The 17,712-nt window shown below is 46.6% G+C and overlaps 1 protein-coding gene across 2 annotated transcripts in view; it reads right to left on the reverse strand.

Annotated features, from left to right (window-relative positions):
- Positions 1–17,712, reverse strand: part of LOC139279551 (uncharacterized) — a 46,529-nt gene that overhangs the window by 22,859 nt on the left and 5,958 nt on the right. For both annotated transcript variants that reach the window (XM_070898675.1, XM_070898676.1), the window contains exons 2-3: positions 9,533–9,632; positions 5,773–5,856 (exon numbers count right to left, since the gene is read on the reverse strand). In XM_070898675.1, the coding sequence (XP_070754776.1) occupies positions 5,773–5,856; positions 9,533–9,620 (172 nt within the window). In that variant the 5' untranslated portion in view covers positions 9,621–9,632. The remainder of the gene's footprint in view (positions 1–5,772; positions 5,857–9,532; positions 9,633–17,712) is intronic.

Here is a 17,712-nt window from a genome sequence, read left to right on the forward strand (position 1 = left end):
CAGCAGGAGAAGGAATGCTAGCCGGAGTCTGTGCATAATCAGCAACTGGCGGGGAAGAAATGGATACTGGGTAAGGAGGGACTCTAGTTTGGGGTACATATGTTATAAAAATGTCATTTGATTATCTATGCAAACATGTTATATTTTCTGAAAGGTATAACCAAGTATTTATGAACTCCTCAAGTTTGCAGGAGCTGGACTACAAATTGCCGGGGGGGGAGGGGGGGATATAAGGTGTACTTGTGGGAAAGAAGGGAACTCTACTTTCATAACTCCGAAGAAGGAAAGGTGGACCATGGTCTGAGCTGCACAGCTATTAGTATGGGGAGGTGTCATTGGACTGGAAACAAATTAACAGCACAAGCATATTAAAAAGGTTGACAAAACTGATGCAAGAACTGGACTCATCAGTAGCCAGTAAAATATTGCCATCGATTCTAAAGGAGAAAACTTGGGGATAACTCTGCAACAACAACAAATGTTATTTATATAGTGCCTTTAACACAGTAAAACCTCTATAATAACATGACTTCAGAAGGGGAAGATCAGGCTTGACCAACCTCGCTGACTATAGTTTTTTTAGGAAGTGATGTTCCAAATGGACTATAGAGAGCTTTATAACATGGTACATTTAAATTTCCATACAAGCCTTTGACAATTTCACACAAGCGGCTGCTATAGGAGCTTAAGATGGCAGCTATCCAAGGCAGAGCTCGGAAATGGCCAAGAAATTGGTTAAGGGAAATGAAGCATTTACCAGAGTGGTGTTGGGTGGGGGCAGGGGGTGGGGGGTAATTACTGAGCAGATTGCCACATGTGGAGATCCCTGCTGTTGCTAATTTATATTAATGACTTCAGAAACTGTTCAAATTTGCAAAACAATATTAAGCTATACTAAGGGGAACAGTCAAGTTACAGCCAGCCAAGCATGTACAAAATGAACTAGATACATTCTGTAAGTGGGCAGAACGGTGGCAAATTAAATAAATTGAATTGAAATAAAAAAGTGGCAAGCACTTTATGACTGATATTGAAACTAGCTAAGGGTGAAGTTCAAAGTGATTGAGAGGTGATTGTAAAACATGCTCAGTTACTGTGGAACTGGAATCAACTAAGCAAATAGAATGCTGATCTTTATAGCTAGATTAGTAGAGTACATAGAATCATAGAATGATACAGTGCAGAAGGAGGCCATTCGATCCATCGTGTCTGTGTCGGCACTTTGAAAGAGTCCTCCCCCTCTGCTCTTTCCCCAAAGCCCTGCAATTTTTTCCCTTCACGTATGTATTGAAATCCCTTTTGAAAGTTACTATTGAATCTGCTTCCACCACCCTTTCAGGCAGTGCGTTCCAGTTGTGTTAAACAACTCGCTGTGTTAAAAAAAATCCTCATGGCGCCTCTGGTTCTTTTGCCAATTCCCTTAAATCTGTGTCCCGTCTGCCACTGGGAACAGATCCTCCTTATTTCCAAACCCCAACCTGATTTTGAACACCTCGATCAAACCTCCTCTTAACCTTCTCTGCTCCAACGAGAACAACCCCAGCTTCTCCAATGTCCCCACGTAATTGAAGTCCCTCATCCCTGGTGCCTAACTAGTAAACCCTTTCTGAACCCTCTCTCTAAGACCTTAACACCCTTCCTAAAGCGTGGGGCCCAGAATTGAACACAACATGCCAGCTGAGGCCTAACCAGTGTTTTATAAAGCATAACTTCCTTGCTCTTCTACTCTTGTCTCTATTAATAACACCAAGGATCCAGTGTGCTTTTTAGCAGCCTTCTCAAATTGTTCTGCCACTTACAAGCCTATCAAGTGGTACTTTTCTAAACGCCTTTTGAAAATCCATATGTACATTAACCGCGCTACCTTCATCAACCCTCCGTTACTTCGTCAAAGAACTCGATGAAGTGAGTCAAGCACGATTTGCCTTTAACAAATTTGTGCTGGCTTACATTTATTAGCCCATCATTTACCAAGTGCCAATTAATTTTGTCCCAGGTGATTGTCTCTAAATGTTATCCACCGTCAACATTTGCAATCCTCTGGCACCATTCCAATATCTAAGGAGGATTGGAAGATTATGGCCAGAGCAGCCACAATTTCTACCATTATTTCTCTCAGTAACCTAGGATCCCATCTGGACCGGGTGACTTTTCTACTTTGAGCACTGCCAACCTTTTAAGTACATCGTCTTCATCTATTTGTATCCTATCTAAAATTGCTACATTGGCAGCATCTTCTTCTTTAGTGAAGACAGATGCAAAGTGCTCCTTTAGTACCACAGCAACTTCCACAAGAAGATCTCCTTTTTGGTCCGTAATCAGTCCCACCTTTCCTTTGACTATCTTTTTACTATTTATACATTTATAAAGAACTTTGTGTTCCCTTTTATGTTAGCCGTTAATCTATTCTCCACCCGCCCCCCCCCCCCCCCCCACTGCTCTTTGCCCCTCTTATTCCCTTTTTTAGATCTTCTCTGTACTTTCTGTATTCATCTTGATTCTATACTGTATTATCGGAGCCCAGGGGAGGTGTGAGTTCGGGGCCAGGGGCCCAGGGGCAGCACGGACCAGCCCACACTGCGATATGTGTGCGCACTAGATCCATGCAGCAGAGCTGGTCTCCAAATGCCTTGGGTAATCCATGCCACTGGACCAAGACCTAGCGTGCAACGGCCACCCCACGATAAAAAAATCCACGCACAGGCATCTTCCACCCTTCAGGATGTAGTTCGGGTCCTTCATTGAACCACCTGTGAGCTCATCCTTTTTTGGCGTGGAAGCAAGTCATCCTCGTTTTGAGGGAGCATCTATGATGATGATGATACTGTATTATGAATATAGAACATTTGTCATAAGCCGCCTTTTTTTTTTCATTTCAGTCTCTATGGGGATGAAATTCCCCGGTTTTGTGCCTCACATTAGCTCCTCCGGAGAGGGGAGGGGGGTCTAACGGAGTGTAAAACTGCCTTCACCCCGTGGGGTAGCAACCCGGGCCACTGCGACTCCGGTGATGACGTTATCGGTGTGCGCGGCAACTCCTTTTCATCCCGCGGCGGGAAATTGGCCAGCGCCCCGTGAGGCCGCCACCAGGCGATGCCAGCGCGAGCCTCGCAGGTCACGAGCCGGGCTGATCACCCATCGATCGCGGGGCGAAACTTAAAGGGGAGGTCCATTGAGCTGCACGCTGCCATGTTTTATTTTCCCCCCCCCCTTACCTTTCGGGCCATTGGTTGCTTCTGTCGCGGGGTACGGGTCACGACCATGCAGCCCGGAACTCCCTTTTGGTGCCGGGCTATGGCCACGGCACCCCTTAGCCCTGATGGCCCACTCGAGGATTTCAAAGAGCCTGCAGAGTTTGCAGTGTCCCTTCCCTGTAATGGAAGGGGTTGGGCGTTGAAACACTTCAGCGCTACGAGGAATGGCCGTGTACCGCCCCCCCCCGATCCCGCCCCAAAACCACTTCCTGTGAGCGACGGTAACCGGAATTTCGCAGCCAGGGCAAGACTTCCGTGGCGGCTGTAAGAATAGAACTTACCTGCATAATGTTTTTAAATGTGTAATAATGCTTTTGTTTCACTGTTATATGATAAAAGTAACTAAAATATGGGCAAGCTTAGCCAATCATGGTGAAAACTAAGTAGCAAAGCATGATGATAAATTGAGCCAATATTGTGTTGACTGCTGAAGTAATGAGAATACTCTGTTCTGTTAGAATCCAGGATATGGTCAAGGACAGAACATTAATTAGCCATGAAAGGAGATATCATTTCTTATCGCTAAAGTTGTAAGACCAGGCTAGATGACAGTCGATGAAAGTTATGTCTAATTGTCTGTGTATAAGTTCTCAGAGAAAAATGGCTCCTTCAGCAAAAAGGAGGCTAGCAAGATAACTGTCGACTGTGCTATTGTAGGTCAGAGGCAGGAGTGTTAGAATAGAAACATAGAAACATAGAAAATAGGTGCAGGAGTAGGCCATTCGGCCCCTCGAGCCTGCACCACCATTCAATAAGATCATGGCTGATCATTGAATGAGATGTAGTGGGAACCCAAAGAGCTGCAAGCTGTCACAAGCACTTGCAAGGGAAAAAGTGTATAAGTGAAGCAGCTATTGAACCCTAAAGGCTGTGCAAACACAGGGGAAGACTGAAGGAGAACTACAGTCAACAGAACACAGCAAGAGATAGTGCCACAGTCACTTGGAGGGCCACCACTGTCGACTATCGCCTTGTTAAGTATTATTTATTTGCACTGAAAATAAACCACTTAATAAAATCTATTGTGCTTATAAACAATATACCTGTACCCAGCGAGGTTTGCTGTGGTCACAGATGAGTTTCTTCTGTCAGATCTTACAGGGTGCAGGAGGACCCGATTTGCCTCGATTACCACCCCCAAACGATACGAAACCGAATTTCAACCTCTATATCTTTAGTTATCCATGGAGCTCTAGCACTGGAGGACACCCTTTCTTTCACACTGGTGGGAATGTGTCTACTCTCCACCCAAATGGCCTTCTCTTTGCAGGCCTCCCGTTGTTCAATCACTATTTTGCTTATCAATTTTGGATTCCAATCCACCTGGGCCAGATCCTTTTCTAACTCTCTGAAATTAGCCCTCCTCCAGTTAAATATTTTGAATCTTGTATTTTCATGTTGCAGGATGTCATACTGTGACGAGGTACAGTGCTTTAGATGTGACCTGACCAGAATATTGCACAGTTTTGGTGACCAAGATACAGGGAAACATTCCAAAGACGGTGCAGAAAAGAGGCACAAAAGTTGCTAGTTTCAAAAGGTTGACATAAGAAAAAAAAACGTTGGGGCGAATTTGCCCCGCGCTCTGATTGGGGGCAGTAAACTTCCGGGGCTGGGACTTTTAGCGTCCGGCAGGGACATCCCGCCCCCCCCCCTGACGTGGAATCGCCCTCACCGCCTCTGAAAGGAAGCTGAGCACAATCTCTCACGCTCCACTTCCTTCAGGAGCGGGACCCGGGGGGGGGGGGGCGCTACTGGGGCGAAATGTTCAGTGCTACGCGGATGCTCCACGTGGTGTTGACGCGCTTCAACGCCCTTCCCCTTCGACTAAAGGGGAGGGCCGCTCTGCACACTCTGTACGCATCCGATGGCCTCCAATGAGACACCAGGGCATCGTGCGACTGGGGCCAGCAGCCCCAGAACCCAAGACAGAGCGCCGGGCTGTACGGAGGCGGCCCGGACCACAATAGGGCGGCCATCGCCGTGCCAACCCGAGAGTCGGCTGACAAAAATTTCCCCCGCCGAGCGTTAAGGGGTCAGCGCGGAGCAGTGAGGAGCCGATGTGCACGCCGATGACGTCATCGGCGGGATGCATGGCGGCTCGGGGTGCTAACCCTTGGGCGTGATGCTGCCGTGGCAATTTCCCAGGAGGCGGTAAACCCCCCCCCTCCCCCCCGGGTAAAAACTGTCTCACCCCCCCCCCCCCTGGAGCCGCTAACGGGGCGATAAAAAGAGGCAATTTTGCCCTCAATTAAATTTCAGACATGACAAGGACTTTGCAGTTGGAGAGTGGCGGGAAAAAACTTGGGAATAATTTGAAAGACATTGTGATTGTGGAAGTGTACTTTTTCCCAATGGGCCAAATGGCTTCCTTCATCCATATTTATCTTGTCAGCCTGTGTTTTGATCAGTGATATAGATTCAGCTGTTACTCTTTATGCACCAGCCATTCTCCAGAAACAAAAGCTAATTGTTCTTTCAATTGCCGAGGCGGCAGTATGTGAGGGAGAATACCAACCTGTATCACATGCTGAGCGGGTGATGGAGGACTGCACACAGTTGTGGATCTTATATGTTTGCTGGAGGTGCTTAGCTATCATTCCTGAAAAGGAAGAGGTACTCAAGTAAATAATGGAGGATGTGATCATCATTCATATTTCTTACTTTAAATTCAGTTATATTCACTTTACACCTGAAACAACCCCCCCCCCCCAAAAATTCTAGCTGTACCTGTAAAAGTAATTTGGACACCCCTTATCCGGCACCCTCGGGACCTGGCCTCTGCCGAATAAGGCATTTTGCCGGATAACGGAGGTCAGCCCGAGTTCGGGAGAGGGGGAGGGGGAGCAGGAGGTTGGTGCCTACGGGTGTGCCCGAAGTGTAAGCGGGCCCCAGCGGGCCGAGTGTCGGTGCGGCCCCAAAGTCGGGATGGAGGTTGGCCGCGTTCTGCGCACGCGCCCCCGGCCACCAGAATCATGCCGGACGAGGGGGTGGTGCCGGATAAGGGAGTCCCGGATAAGGGAGGTCTAACCTGTATTTGCATCACCGCTGGGTGAAAGTGGGAGGAGGGGTGGGTGTTTCTGCTTTGTTGCCGTGTATTCTGGGTAACACTGTAAATTTGTTAATAAGAGCCGACGGTGAAGCCATGCATCCCGGAACAAACTGCTGTACACTGGTGGTGAATAACAGGTTGGAATAGTACTATGGCAATATCCAATGCTGCAGACTTTGGATAAAAGCAGCTTTGAGTTCTACTTGTCTCTGATCTGAGCTGCGTTGAGCAGCAAGGCATGAGGTGGAGAGCAGTATGCCCTGGGGTCAAAGGGCAGGGATTGGAAGGGAGTATTGTCTGGGCACTCGCTCGCACCTCCTGTTGGTTGTCAACAAGGACATTGGTGGAGGGCTTGGACCCGGCTACGACCCGGCTAGGTGTCTGCTGAAGAAGGTGACTGGGCAGGTACGCAAAAAGAATAAAGATTACAGGAAGAAGATGGAAGCTTGCAGAGCAAAAGCAATCCGAGAAAACTGTGTTCTTTTGAATTTAATTTATGTACAACATAACAGTGCATAGGCAGATATCTGAAAGGTTTTGAAGTGTGGATATTTCCTACTTTAATAGTGCAGTAATACCCATTTCACCAAATACTCTAACAACAATATATCATACCGGTATCTTGTCACCATATGATAGCGGAGGATTAATTCGGGCTAGATTCTGTTATAGGAATGCTGATTTAGTCTGCCAACGGTAGTCATTATAGATACAGGCAATGAATGAAATGCTGTTACATTACACAATATGGAGGAATCATCGTGAGATTGTCATCCACCATTCAGAGATAACTGGAAATCTTAGCACTGTTAATTGCAAAGATTTTTTTTATTGTAAAGTGTCTTGCCATGGGAGGAATTACAGTTAAATGTGTACCCTACTCTTCTGAGGTCCATTTGATTTGCCTGTAAAAGTATTACTGTGTCAAGTATCTATAAAACCCGTTCTTCAAAAGTATGTCTTTCAGAATGTAGTTAACACGAGGCTTCCTAACCTTGGTTATTAATGTTTTTATACCATCACTAGAGGGTGCTGAAACAGCGATATTTCAGTAAGACATCTCACCATCTGCATCATTTGTCAATTTAGTGCATCTCTTAATGATTACTTGGAAGTGACTGTGTCATAAAATGGCAGAGCTTTGGTCTTCAAATTTGCTATTCCATAAAACTCTCATGCAATCATGCCTTCCGAGATTTGCTGAGAAATGTCAAAACGCTTCCTAAGAACATAAGAAATAGGAGCAGGAGTAGGCCATTTGGCCCTTCGAGCCCACTCCGCCATTCAATAAGATCATGGCTGATCTTCTACCTCAACTCCACTTCCCTGCACTATTCCCATTTCCCTTAATTCCTTTAGTTTCCAAAAATCTATCGATCTCTGTTTTGAATATACTCAAAGACTGAGCCTCCACAGCCCTCTGGAGTAGAGAATTCCAAAGATTCACCACACTCTGAGTGAAGAAATTTCTCCTCATCTCAGTCCTAGATGGCCGACCCCTTATTCTGAGACTGTTCTAGATTCCCCAGCCAGGGGGAACATTTTCTCAGCATTAACCATGTCAAGCCCCTTAAGAATTTTATAGGTTTTAATTAGATCACCTCTCATTCTTCTAAATTCTAGGTATTATAGACCTAGTCTACTCAATCTCTCCTCATAGGGCAATCCCCTCATCCCAGGAACCAGTCTGGTGAACCTTCATTGCACTCCCTCTAAGGCAAGTGTGTCTTTCCTTAGGTAAGGAGACCAGAACTGTACACTAAAAGGGAGGTAATCTTCTCATTTTCTTCCTGGCTGTCTTGAATGTGGTAGCTTTTGCTGAGGAACAGCCCATGGGTTCCGGCTATTCTATCATGAAAGGTGTCTTCACCCGCACTTCCCAGCAATGACCAGGGGCAGAAACCTGGGGAATTATATTTTTATCCGTACCTTGCTCAGACACTGAGGTCAACTGGAGCACCCAACTGCCCCCTCAGCTGAAGCACAGCTAACCATACACAGACCAGGAATGGAATCTAGGACTTTCTGGTGTCTTTGGCTTAGAGCTGATGGCATGTTTGGCCTCTAGATCATTGAGGGAACCATTTTTTTTAAGTGCAAGTATTCTCAGGTTTCTCTTGCACCTGCCATTGTCCTCCAACAAATAGCTAAAGAGTAGAAACATAGAAAATAGGAGCAGTAGTAGGCCATTCGGCCCTTCAAGCCTGCACCGCCATTCAATATGATCGTGGCTGATTCTCTATCTCAACACCATATTCTCGCCTTTTCCCCATACCCCTTGATATCTTTTGTTTCTAGAAATCTATCTATCTCCCTCTTAAATATATTCAGTGACTTGGCCTCCACAGCCTGCTATGGTCGAGAATTCCACAGGTTCACCACCCTCTGAGTTAAAAAATTTCTCCTCATCTCGGTCCTAAATTTCCTACCCCGTATCCTGAGACTGTGACCCCTTGTTCTAGACTTCCCGGTCAGGGGAAACATCCTCCCCACATCCAGTCTATCCAACCCAGTCAGAATTGTATACGTTTCAACGAGATAGCACTGTTGGAGGCCTGTGAGACCATCATTCCCCACCTGCTCCCTTGTGGGTATAGTCTGTGGCAGGGAATAAACTAAAAAAATAAAAACACAGTTGAAAATAATATAAAGATGTTGATTTTAATGTGAAGGTGCCATAAAAGTCCCGAGTTGGGTTTTTGATCCTGTAACTCATTCAGGCTCTCTCCGGTTCAATGCTTTGACCTGCAACAGCGCAGTCCTGACAGGATTGTGTAATTACTTTTCTGCCTACCTCATGATCAGAAACAACACAGTAAGCTCTGGAGCAACACTTATATAGTCAGTGTATATTCAAGCTGAATTCCAGCCAGGGGAAACATTTTCTCAGCATTAGTTCAATTCCCCCTTCCCCTGACGCCCATCATACCCCGTGGGTAAATGCACCAACTGGTGTGGTACTCAGTCATTCAGACAAAGAAGGTTTCCTGCTCATTCCTTCTTCTACTGATTACATCTGGGTAATCGAGGCATTACAATTTGTCTCGTTGCTTCCAAGCTAAGGAGAAGCGACTGGACACTCTCGCACTCCCCCACCCAAATATTGTATATTAACGATATTGAATTATGACATATTTAAGGGGTTTTAATTAAAATTGTTTGGAAAAGTGTACTTCTACCCCTTTAAAATGTACAGCAGTTGCAGACCCATGTCCATCCTCCTTACCTGTGGTCCCATTTTTCTTTGAGTTCAACTTTTTGTCCAGAAGCTTGAGTATGAGCAAGTCTTTGTGCCATTTCTCCACTGGTTCCATTTTTTAGACCTCCTGAAATTTCACAAGAAGAATAAATGTCAGGGATTGATGGAATACACACAAGAATATCCAGGATATGCCAGGGCAACAGCACAGGCACTTCGCAAACACAACTTTTTCTCTGATACTCAACCGGAACCGATTTGGAGAAGCTTAAGCATAATGATGGCCTACTCTGTGTATCAGAGACCCGACTGACCAAAAGAAAAGGCAAATAAGAATTTTATTTTAAGTGCCACACAACATTCTACTTGTTGGACATTGGGACATAAACCACAAACATTTTTATTGGCTTGATATTTCTAGGCTATGAAATCATATTGTAGAATATGTGATCATTGTCAAAAAATTGGTAAATTGGGCAACCTTGCCCATTATTAGTCAGCATGATGATAGGGTAGGCCAAAGCCTGTCAAAAGTAACTTAGGACACGGAAACGAGGAAGACTTGCTTCCACTCTAAACATGGGTCCTTAGATGGCAGAACAGTCCAATACGAGAGCCACAGTCCCTGTCACATGTGGGACAGATAGTCGTTGAGGGAAGGGGTGGGTAGGACTGGTTTGCCACACGCTCTGTCCGCTGCCTGCACTTGATTTCTGCATGCTCTCGGCGATGAGACGCGAGGTGCTCAGCGCTCTCCCGGATGCTCTTCCTCCACTTAGGGCGGTCTTTGGCCAGGGACTCCCAGGTGTCAATGGGGATATTGCACTTTATCAGGGAGGCTTTGAGGGTGTCCCTTGTAACGTTTCCTCTGCCCACCTTTGGCTCGTTTGTCGTGAAGGAGTTCCGAGTAGAGCGCTTGCTTTGGGAGTCTTGTGTCTGGCATGCGAACAATGTGGCATGCGAACAATGTGGCCTGCCCAGCGGAGCTGATCGAATGTGGTCAGTGCTTCGATGCTGGGGATGTTGGTCTGGTAGAGGAGGCCAACGTTGGTGCATCTGTCCTCCCAGGGGATTTGGACTGAGGATGTGGTACATGTTGCCTATAGTGTAGTACACTTCTTGATATCAGAGCGCAGTAGCTCTCACATCAACTAAAGCAGATGGAGTTGCCGCCTCTCAGTTAGAAATGTATGCTCACATTGAGAGCTAAAGATCAGGGTGTAAGATTTATGTCCTAGTTAGTTTCACAATTATGGGAATAGTACCAAACATACATCTCCAGTCAACCCCATAGCATTCTCAGACAAACTGACTGCAGAGAGTTTTAACAGCATATTGAAATAAATGCTAAGTCGAACCCCAAGACACTCATTCATATCTAGGGAGGTGCTTAGCCTTCAAACTACTAAACAGATGCCCATTTTACTATACAGATGCAGTTGGCTGTTGTTAATCAAAAACTACCGGTTACGAGGATAAACATTTTGGCCTGTGCGGTTCTGATGACAGCGAACTGGTAGTGTTCGCCGTCATTTTGCCTTTCAAACTGACTGCTACTTCAGAATTTAGCGCATGAGCAGCCGAGCGTGGAAATCCTGAAGTTGCGGTCTGTCATCGAAGCACTGACCACACTTGATCAGCTCCGCTGGGCAGGCCACATTGCTCGCATGCCAGACACGAGACTCCCAAAGCAAGAGCTCTACTCGGAACTCCTACACGGCAAATGAGCCCCAGGTTGGCAGAGGAAACGTTACAAGGACACCCTCAAAGCCTCCCTGATAGAGTGCAACATCCCCACTGACACCTGGGAGTCCCCTGGCCAAAGACCGCCCTAAGTGGGGTAAGTGCATCCGGGAGGGCGCTGAGCACCTCGAGTCTCATCGCCGAGAGCATGCAGAAACCAAGCGCAGGCAGCGGAAAGAGCGTGCGGCAAAACCAGTCCCACCCACCCCTTCCCTCAACGACTATCTGTCCCACCTGTGACAGGGGCTGTGGTTCCCGTATTGGACTGTTCAGCCACCTAAGGACTCATTCTAAGAGTGGAAGCAAGTCTTCCTCGATTGCGAGGGACTGCCTGTGATGGTGATGATGATGATCTGCTCCTCCACAGGCCACAAGACCACACCCACCTCCATCAGAGTCGGCAATCAGTGAAATCACTGACCAGATGAAAACTTCCACTTTTCTGAACAAATATTGCGGTTATAAACCTCAAATGGCGATCCAGCTAATGACTACTGCTAAACAAACGTTACAACCCTGAAAAACTAAACTTTAGTTTTGTGGAGTGTCAAATTTATTCATTTTAAGAAATTCTGGGGGTGAAATTGCCCCGCGCCCTGTTTGGAGGCGGTAACCTTCTGGGGCCGGGACATTTATTGGCCAGCCCAGAAGTCCCGCCTCCGGCGTGGAATTCAGCCCATTTCTCAATGGAGGCGCTCTGCGTCCGTGGAGGAGCACTTCCGGGGCGGCATAGCGGTGTGCTCTGGAGCCCGCTGCCCCGCCGGCAACATCAGGGCTGAGCGGCTACTCCACGTGGCGGCGAATGCGGCAGAGCGCCCTGCCCCATCAATTAAAGGGGAGGGTCGCTGCGCGCGCTGCAGTCCCTTTGGCAGCTGCCACTGGGCCAGCGGGGACGCCCCCGGCCGGGCCAACAGCCCTGCACCCGTAACGGAGCGCCGGGCTGCAGGATGGCAGACCAGTCGAGGCGAGGGGCGCCATTGCCGGGCTGACAGAAAAAAATTCGGTTCACGGCGCAAACCGCCTCCTCTTTCAGGGGCGCCCCGGCGGCGGAGGGGCAGTGACATCGAACGGCACCATCCTAGCCGCCTGCAAGGGCAATTTCCCCCGCGGAGCGCAAAGCCGTGCATGCGCCTGTCTGGGCACAAATCGCGGGACGCAGCACTAATGACACAATGCCTCCCATACCTCTTTGGAAATTTCTCCAGAGGCGCTAACGACCCCTTCCCCCAGGCGATGACCTCATTGCAACCTCATTAGTGCCTCCGGGGGGCGCTAATGGGGCTGTTAAAAAAGGGCAATTTCGCCTCCTTTATAAGGTTTACTTTTTCCCCATGCGAGAACCCAATATTTCTTTTGCTCTCGCTAACATTTTTCAAAAGTTTGAATCAACGGAGCTTCCGGGTTCTCGGTCTGTGAGAATTCTGCATTGTGATTGGCTGCTTAGACAGCTTGTTGATGTCACAGCAGCTCGCACTATGGGATTCCCACTATACTCCGTTAATTTTAAACTGCATATCAGAAAAGCCAAACTTCTGGCCACAGAGATCGCAAGATCTTTGTGGGAAGCTCACTTCTGAGCCAGCAGCAAATGTTTTTGCTTTGTCGCTGACCACAAACTACACGCCAAGGAAGACCATGCTGTTCTGTGTAGACTACAGAAAATTGAACGAACTAATGGAAGTTGATACATATCATTTGCTTCTCACAGAGGGAACTTTAAGAAGCTGAAGTCCAGTTTTGTTACAATTTTTTTTTCATACCTTCAGGATTGTGTGCGATTATGCTTCTGCTTATCAAGATAAAAAAATCGTAGCTGCAGTGTGGCTGAAGTGCACTTCATTCGCTTTTTGGTCTAAGACATAAGAATTCGGGGCGGGACTAGGCCATTCGGCCCCTCGAGCCTGCTCCGCCATTCAATAAGATCATGGCTGATCATTGACCTCGACTTCACTTCCATGAGTCCTGGAAACCCGATCATGCAAAAGAGGATGCAATCACCACAACCAAAGTATGGGTATTCGCTGGGATGGGAATTTGTTATCAGAAATTCATACTGAGTTATAGTGAAGTCGAACGAGGTCACTAGATCTGATCACTAATGTGAGAACATGTTTGAAATGTGCTCTGAGTGATAGCTAGTCCAGATTGTAGCCAGGAAATTATTTTTTTCCATATGCTTCCGACATAGGGTTGTGAACTGCACTGTGTCAGGTGAGGTGGAACATCTAGCATTTTAGCAAAGTCTTAAGCTGTTCTGTAGAAAATGGTACATTCAGCAAATGAAAATAAATGTGTTAGCACATCCCCATAATGTGGGCGCAGTATGGGCAGTCAAAAAAAAATGGCACCCATATTTATATGGCATACTATATTCTTTGATCATATTCTCATGACCAAAATCATTTTGTTTGGTTAAATTCAACACAAGGCAAGCACAGGCAGTCATCATGATGGAGTACCGCATTACAGGCATATAATATAGTCATTGACATCACAATGCCTTGGAAATCGGAGCACAGCATATCACATCAGGAAAAACGCTTGTGAAAAAGCCAGATTTAAGTAATTTAATTAGGCGTTCCAGTTAAGAACAGTCCTCTGGTTTTGCACAGAGGCGCAACAGAAAATAAACAGGTCCTTGCCTCGGTAATAAATGAATCATCAGTCAATGTTTTCTGATCACTTCATTTTTTATTCTCTCACGATATACAGTTTCAGTTGATTTTATGATGCATGTGCTGCTTCCCTCATTGTCTCTTGCCTGCTTTGTCCGTTTACTCAGCAGGAGCTTTAGTTCAGGCATGGAATGAAAACGTTTTGAATCACCTTCAGTATTGTCAGCTGTTACTGTTCAGGCTTTCTCCCATCACTTGTGCTCACCACAGACAGCAGCTTCCAAGGGCAGGGCCATAGCTCCTATGAACTGAACGTTAACCCTATGTGCATAATGATGGGATGTAGCGTGATACAACAGGGCCAATTACTATGCCTCTAACAGTTAGGTTATAGCGAATATAGGGGGTGATATTCAACTTTGGCAGGAGCACAATTGGGCGGTAGCAATTCATCCACCTGTGATACACACTGCCCCATTTTCCTATCTATTGAAGTCAACGGAAAGGAGAATTGAGTGGGATCATCATCATCATAGGCGGTTCCTCGAAACGAGGATGACTTGCTTCCACGCCAAAAAAGGATGAGTTCACAGGTGTTTCAATGAAGGACCTGATATTCGAGGTCCTGAACTACATCCTGAAGGGTGGAAGATGCCTGTGCGTGGATTTTTTTTAAATGTGTGGTGACTGTTGCACACCAGCCACCACACACACGGGGTTTGACAGAGCTAGGTCTTGGTCCAGTGGCAAGGATTACCCAAGACGACTGGAGACCAGCTCTGCTGCACGGACCTAGTGCGCACACATATCGCAGTGTGGGCTGGCCCGTGCTGGGCCAGGGCTCTCACCTCGTCTGGGCCCCTATCACGTCCCTCTACAATCTCTCGCCGCTCCTCCGCCCCGACCTCACCGCTTCTTCGCCCCGACCTCGCCGCTCCTTCGCCCCGATGAGTGGGATATATAATGGGTATTAATTCAATATCAGACGCTGAGTATGACGGGCGGTCAATCCGATACCGCCCGTTTTGCGCCACCTCCCAAGACGAATTACGAGGCCAGAATCTGTTAGTGTGGTGTTTTTTTTCCCTATATAGTGGGTAGTCCATACCAGGGTGGTGAAATTCAACTTCAGCAGGGGCACAAATCAAGCAGCAATGAATCAACCACCCATTGTATATCCCACCTCCAGTAAAGACCTCATTCCCTTTCTCTCAGTTTCTCCATCTCTATCCAGGGTTACCAACTCTCCAGGATTGTCATGGATACTCCAGGAATTAAAGATTAATCTCCTGGACACTGCTGCTAGAAATCTGGGGAAAGAAAATTACTGGTGAATTAGAGAAATTGTGCTTTTTTAAAAATTCTTTTAACACTTAAATTTATTAGTTATAAAAATATTGGAGATGGGGAAGAAAGACTGTGTGACTGACTGTCAAGAATCATCCAATTGGGTAAGGAAGAGTCTGTTCACTTTCCAATTGGCATGGGAATACAGAACAGAATAGTGGGAGCAGGGGCGGGGCAGTTGAAAGCAACAGGTCCCGTGATGAAATCTCCAGGAACACATCCAACTAGAGTTGGCAACTCTATCTCTATCACATCTGTTTTTACAAACTAGACCACCTTTAATGTGCTCCTTTCCCCTCTGCCAAGGGTTCTCTTTTTGCCCATTTCCTGTGACTTAGCTGTTATTCCTCTCTCTCCTCACAACAATGATGGGGTCACCATCGTGCTCAACTTCCACCTCACCAGCCTCTGTTTTCACCAGATCAATTTAACCTTCATCATCATCATCATCATAGGCAGTCCCTTGGAATCGAAGAAGACTTGCTTCCACTCTAAAAATGAGTCCTTAGGTGGCTGAACAGTTCAATAGGAGAACTGCAGTCCCTGTCACAGGTGGGACAGATAGTCGTTGAGGGTAAGGGAGGGTGGGAAAGGTTTGCCGCACGCTCTTTCTGCTGCCTGCGCTTGGTCTCTGCATGTTCTCGGCGATGAGACTCGAGGTGCTCAGCGTCCTCCCGGATGCACTTCCTCCACTTAGGGCAGTCTTTGGCCAGGGACTCCCGAAATGTTTCCTCTGCCCACCTTTGGCTCGTTTGCCGCGAAGGAGTTCCAAGTAGAGCGCTTGCTTTGGGAGTCCCGTGTCTGGCATGCGGACAATGTGGCCTGCCCAACGGAGCTGATCAAGTGTGGTCAGTGCTTCAATGCTGGGGATGTCGGCCTGGTCGAGGACTCTAACCATCTACTAGATGACCAACACACCTTTGCCTTGCCTTCTTTTTCCACTTTCTGTGGGGGGGGGGGACTGTTCTCTCTGGGATACCCTTGTTCATTCTTTCACCATCCCATCTTCCAACTGTCCTTCCCCTGACATTTTCCAGTGGAACTGCAACAAATGTAGCACATGCTCATTCACATCTTACGACACGATTGTCCAGGGCTCAAACACTTCTTCTATGAGATTAAACAATTTGTCTGCACTTATACGAACAATGACAGACAAGTCAAGACCCTCTGGACCATCCAGCCGGTCCTACACAATTGTGATACCTTGTGTATCTCAATATATACACTCTACACCCCACCCAATACCATTCGAACGCCTGGGAGAGGTGAAAACCCAGATAAAGACCCAGGCCAACTTAGGGTACAAATGAGGGAAATTCCTCTCTGACCCCCTCAACAATGGAAACTTGTGCAGGATATCACTCTGGCCCTGAAGTCCCTGCAGAGCCTATCTTTTGTAAGAGGTGATGTCTGCCCCAACCAGAAACACATCCAGTTCTCGCTTGAAGAAATTCAGTGAATTGACGTCCACTGCACGAGGCTGCAGCCTATTCCGGAGGTCAACTATTCTCCGGGAAAAGAACCACTTCTGACATTTAACCTATATCTGGCCTTATACTACTTAAAATTGTGACCTCTAATCTATGTAAATGGAACAAGCTGTCAATTGGAACACAATCTGTTCCCTTCATTATCTTATAAACATCAATCAGATCACTCCTAAGTCTACGCTATAATGTAGAATCCCAACTCTTGATCATTTATCTTGATGGCCAAGATGCTTTATACTGGGAATTAGTCAAGTGGCCCTCCTCTGCACACTTTCCAAAGCCTCAATATCATTCAGTACATGAGGAGACCAAAACTGGACACAGTATTCCACAGTCTTGTACAAGGACAAAATAGTATGCCTTGTCTAATAAATCAATTGTCCTATGAATGTACCCCAACACCCTATTCGCTCTAGCTATCACATAATTGTTCATGTACCTTTAGAGATGTGTGCACTAAAATGTCCACTTTCTTTAATGCTTTTCCCTGAAGAGTATATGTATTATGAGCATTTGGCCTGCCCACATGCATAACACTGCATTTTTCCAAATTAAATATAATTTGCCAGTCATGAGCCTAACTTCCCAATACATCAAGATCTGCTTGAAGCCATTGAACATAAGAACATAATGGAACATAAGAAATAAGAGCAGAAGTAGGACATACGGCCCCTCGAGCCTGCTCCGCCATGCAATAAGATCTTGGCTGATCTTCTACCTCAACTCCATTTTCCTGCATTATCCCCATATCCCTTGAGCATCTACAGTCCCAACAATCACACAGATCTTAGTATCATCTCCAAGTTTGTAGATCATGCCCCCAGCACCTACATCTGGTCATTAATAAAAATAGTAAAGAGTAACGGTTCCAACACCGATCCATTGGTGATCGGTCTCCAAACAGAACACTTGCTCCAATCTAGCGTACCATTATTGATGCATATTGTGTATTTTCCTCTACATTTAGGAGAGAAAATGCAGATTACAGTACCATGTTGCCAATCACCTC

Source organism: Pristiophorus japonicus, chromosome 14 (genome assembly GCF_044704955.1).
Source record: "Pristiophorus japonicus isolate sPriJap1 chromosome 14, sPriJap1.hap1, whole genome shotgun sequence".
NCBI lineage: Eukaryota > Metazoa > Chordata > Chondrichthyes > Pristiophoridae > Pristiophorus > Pristiophorus japonicus.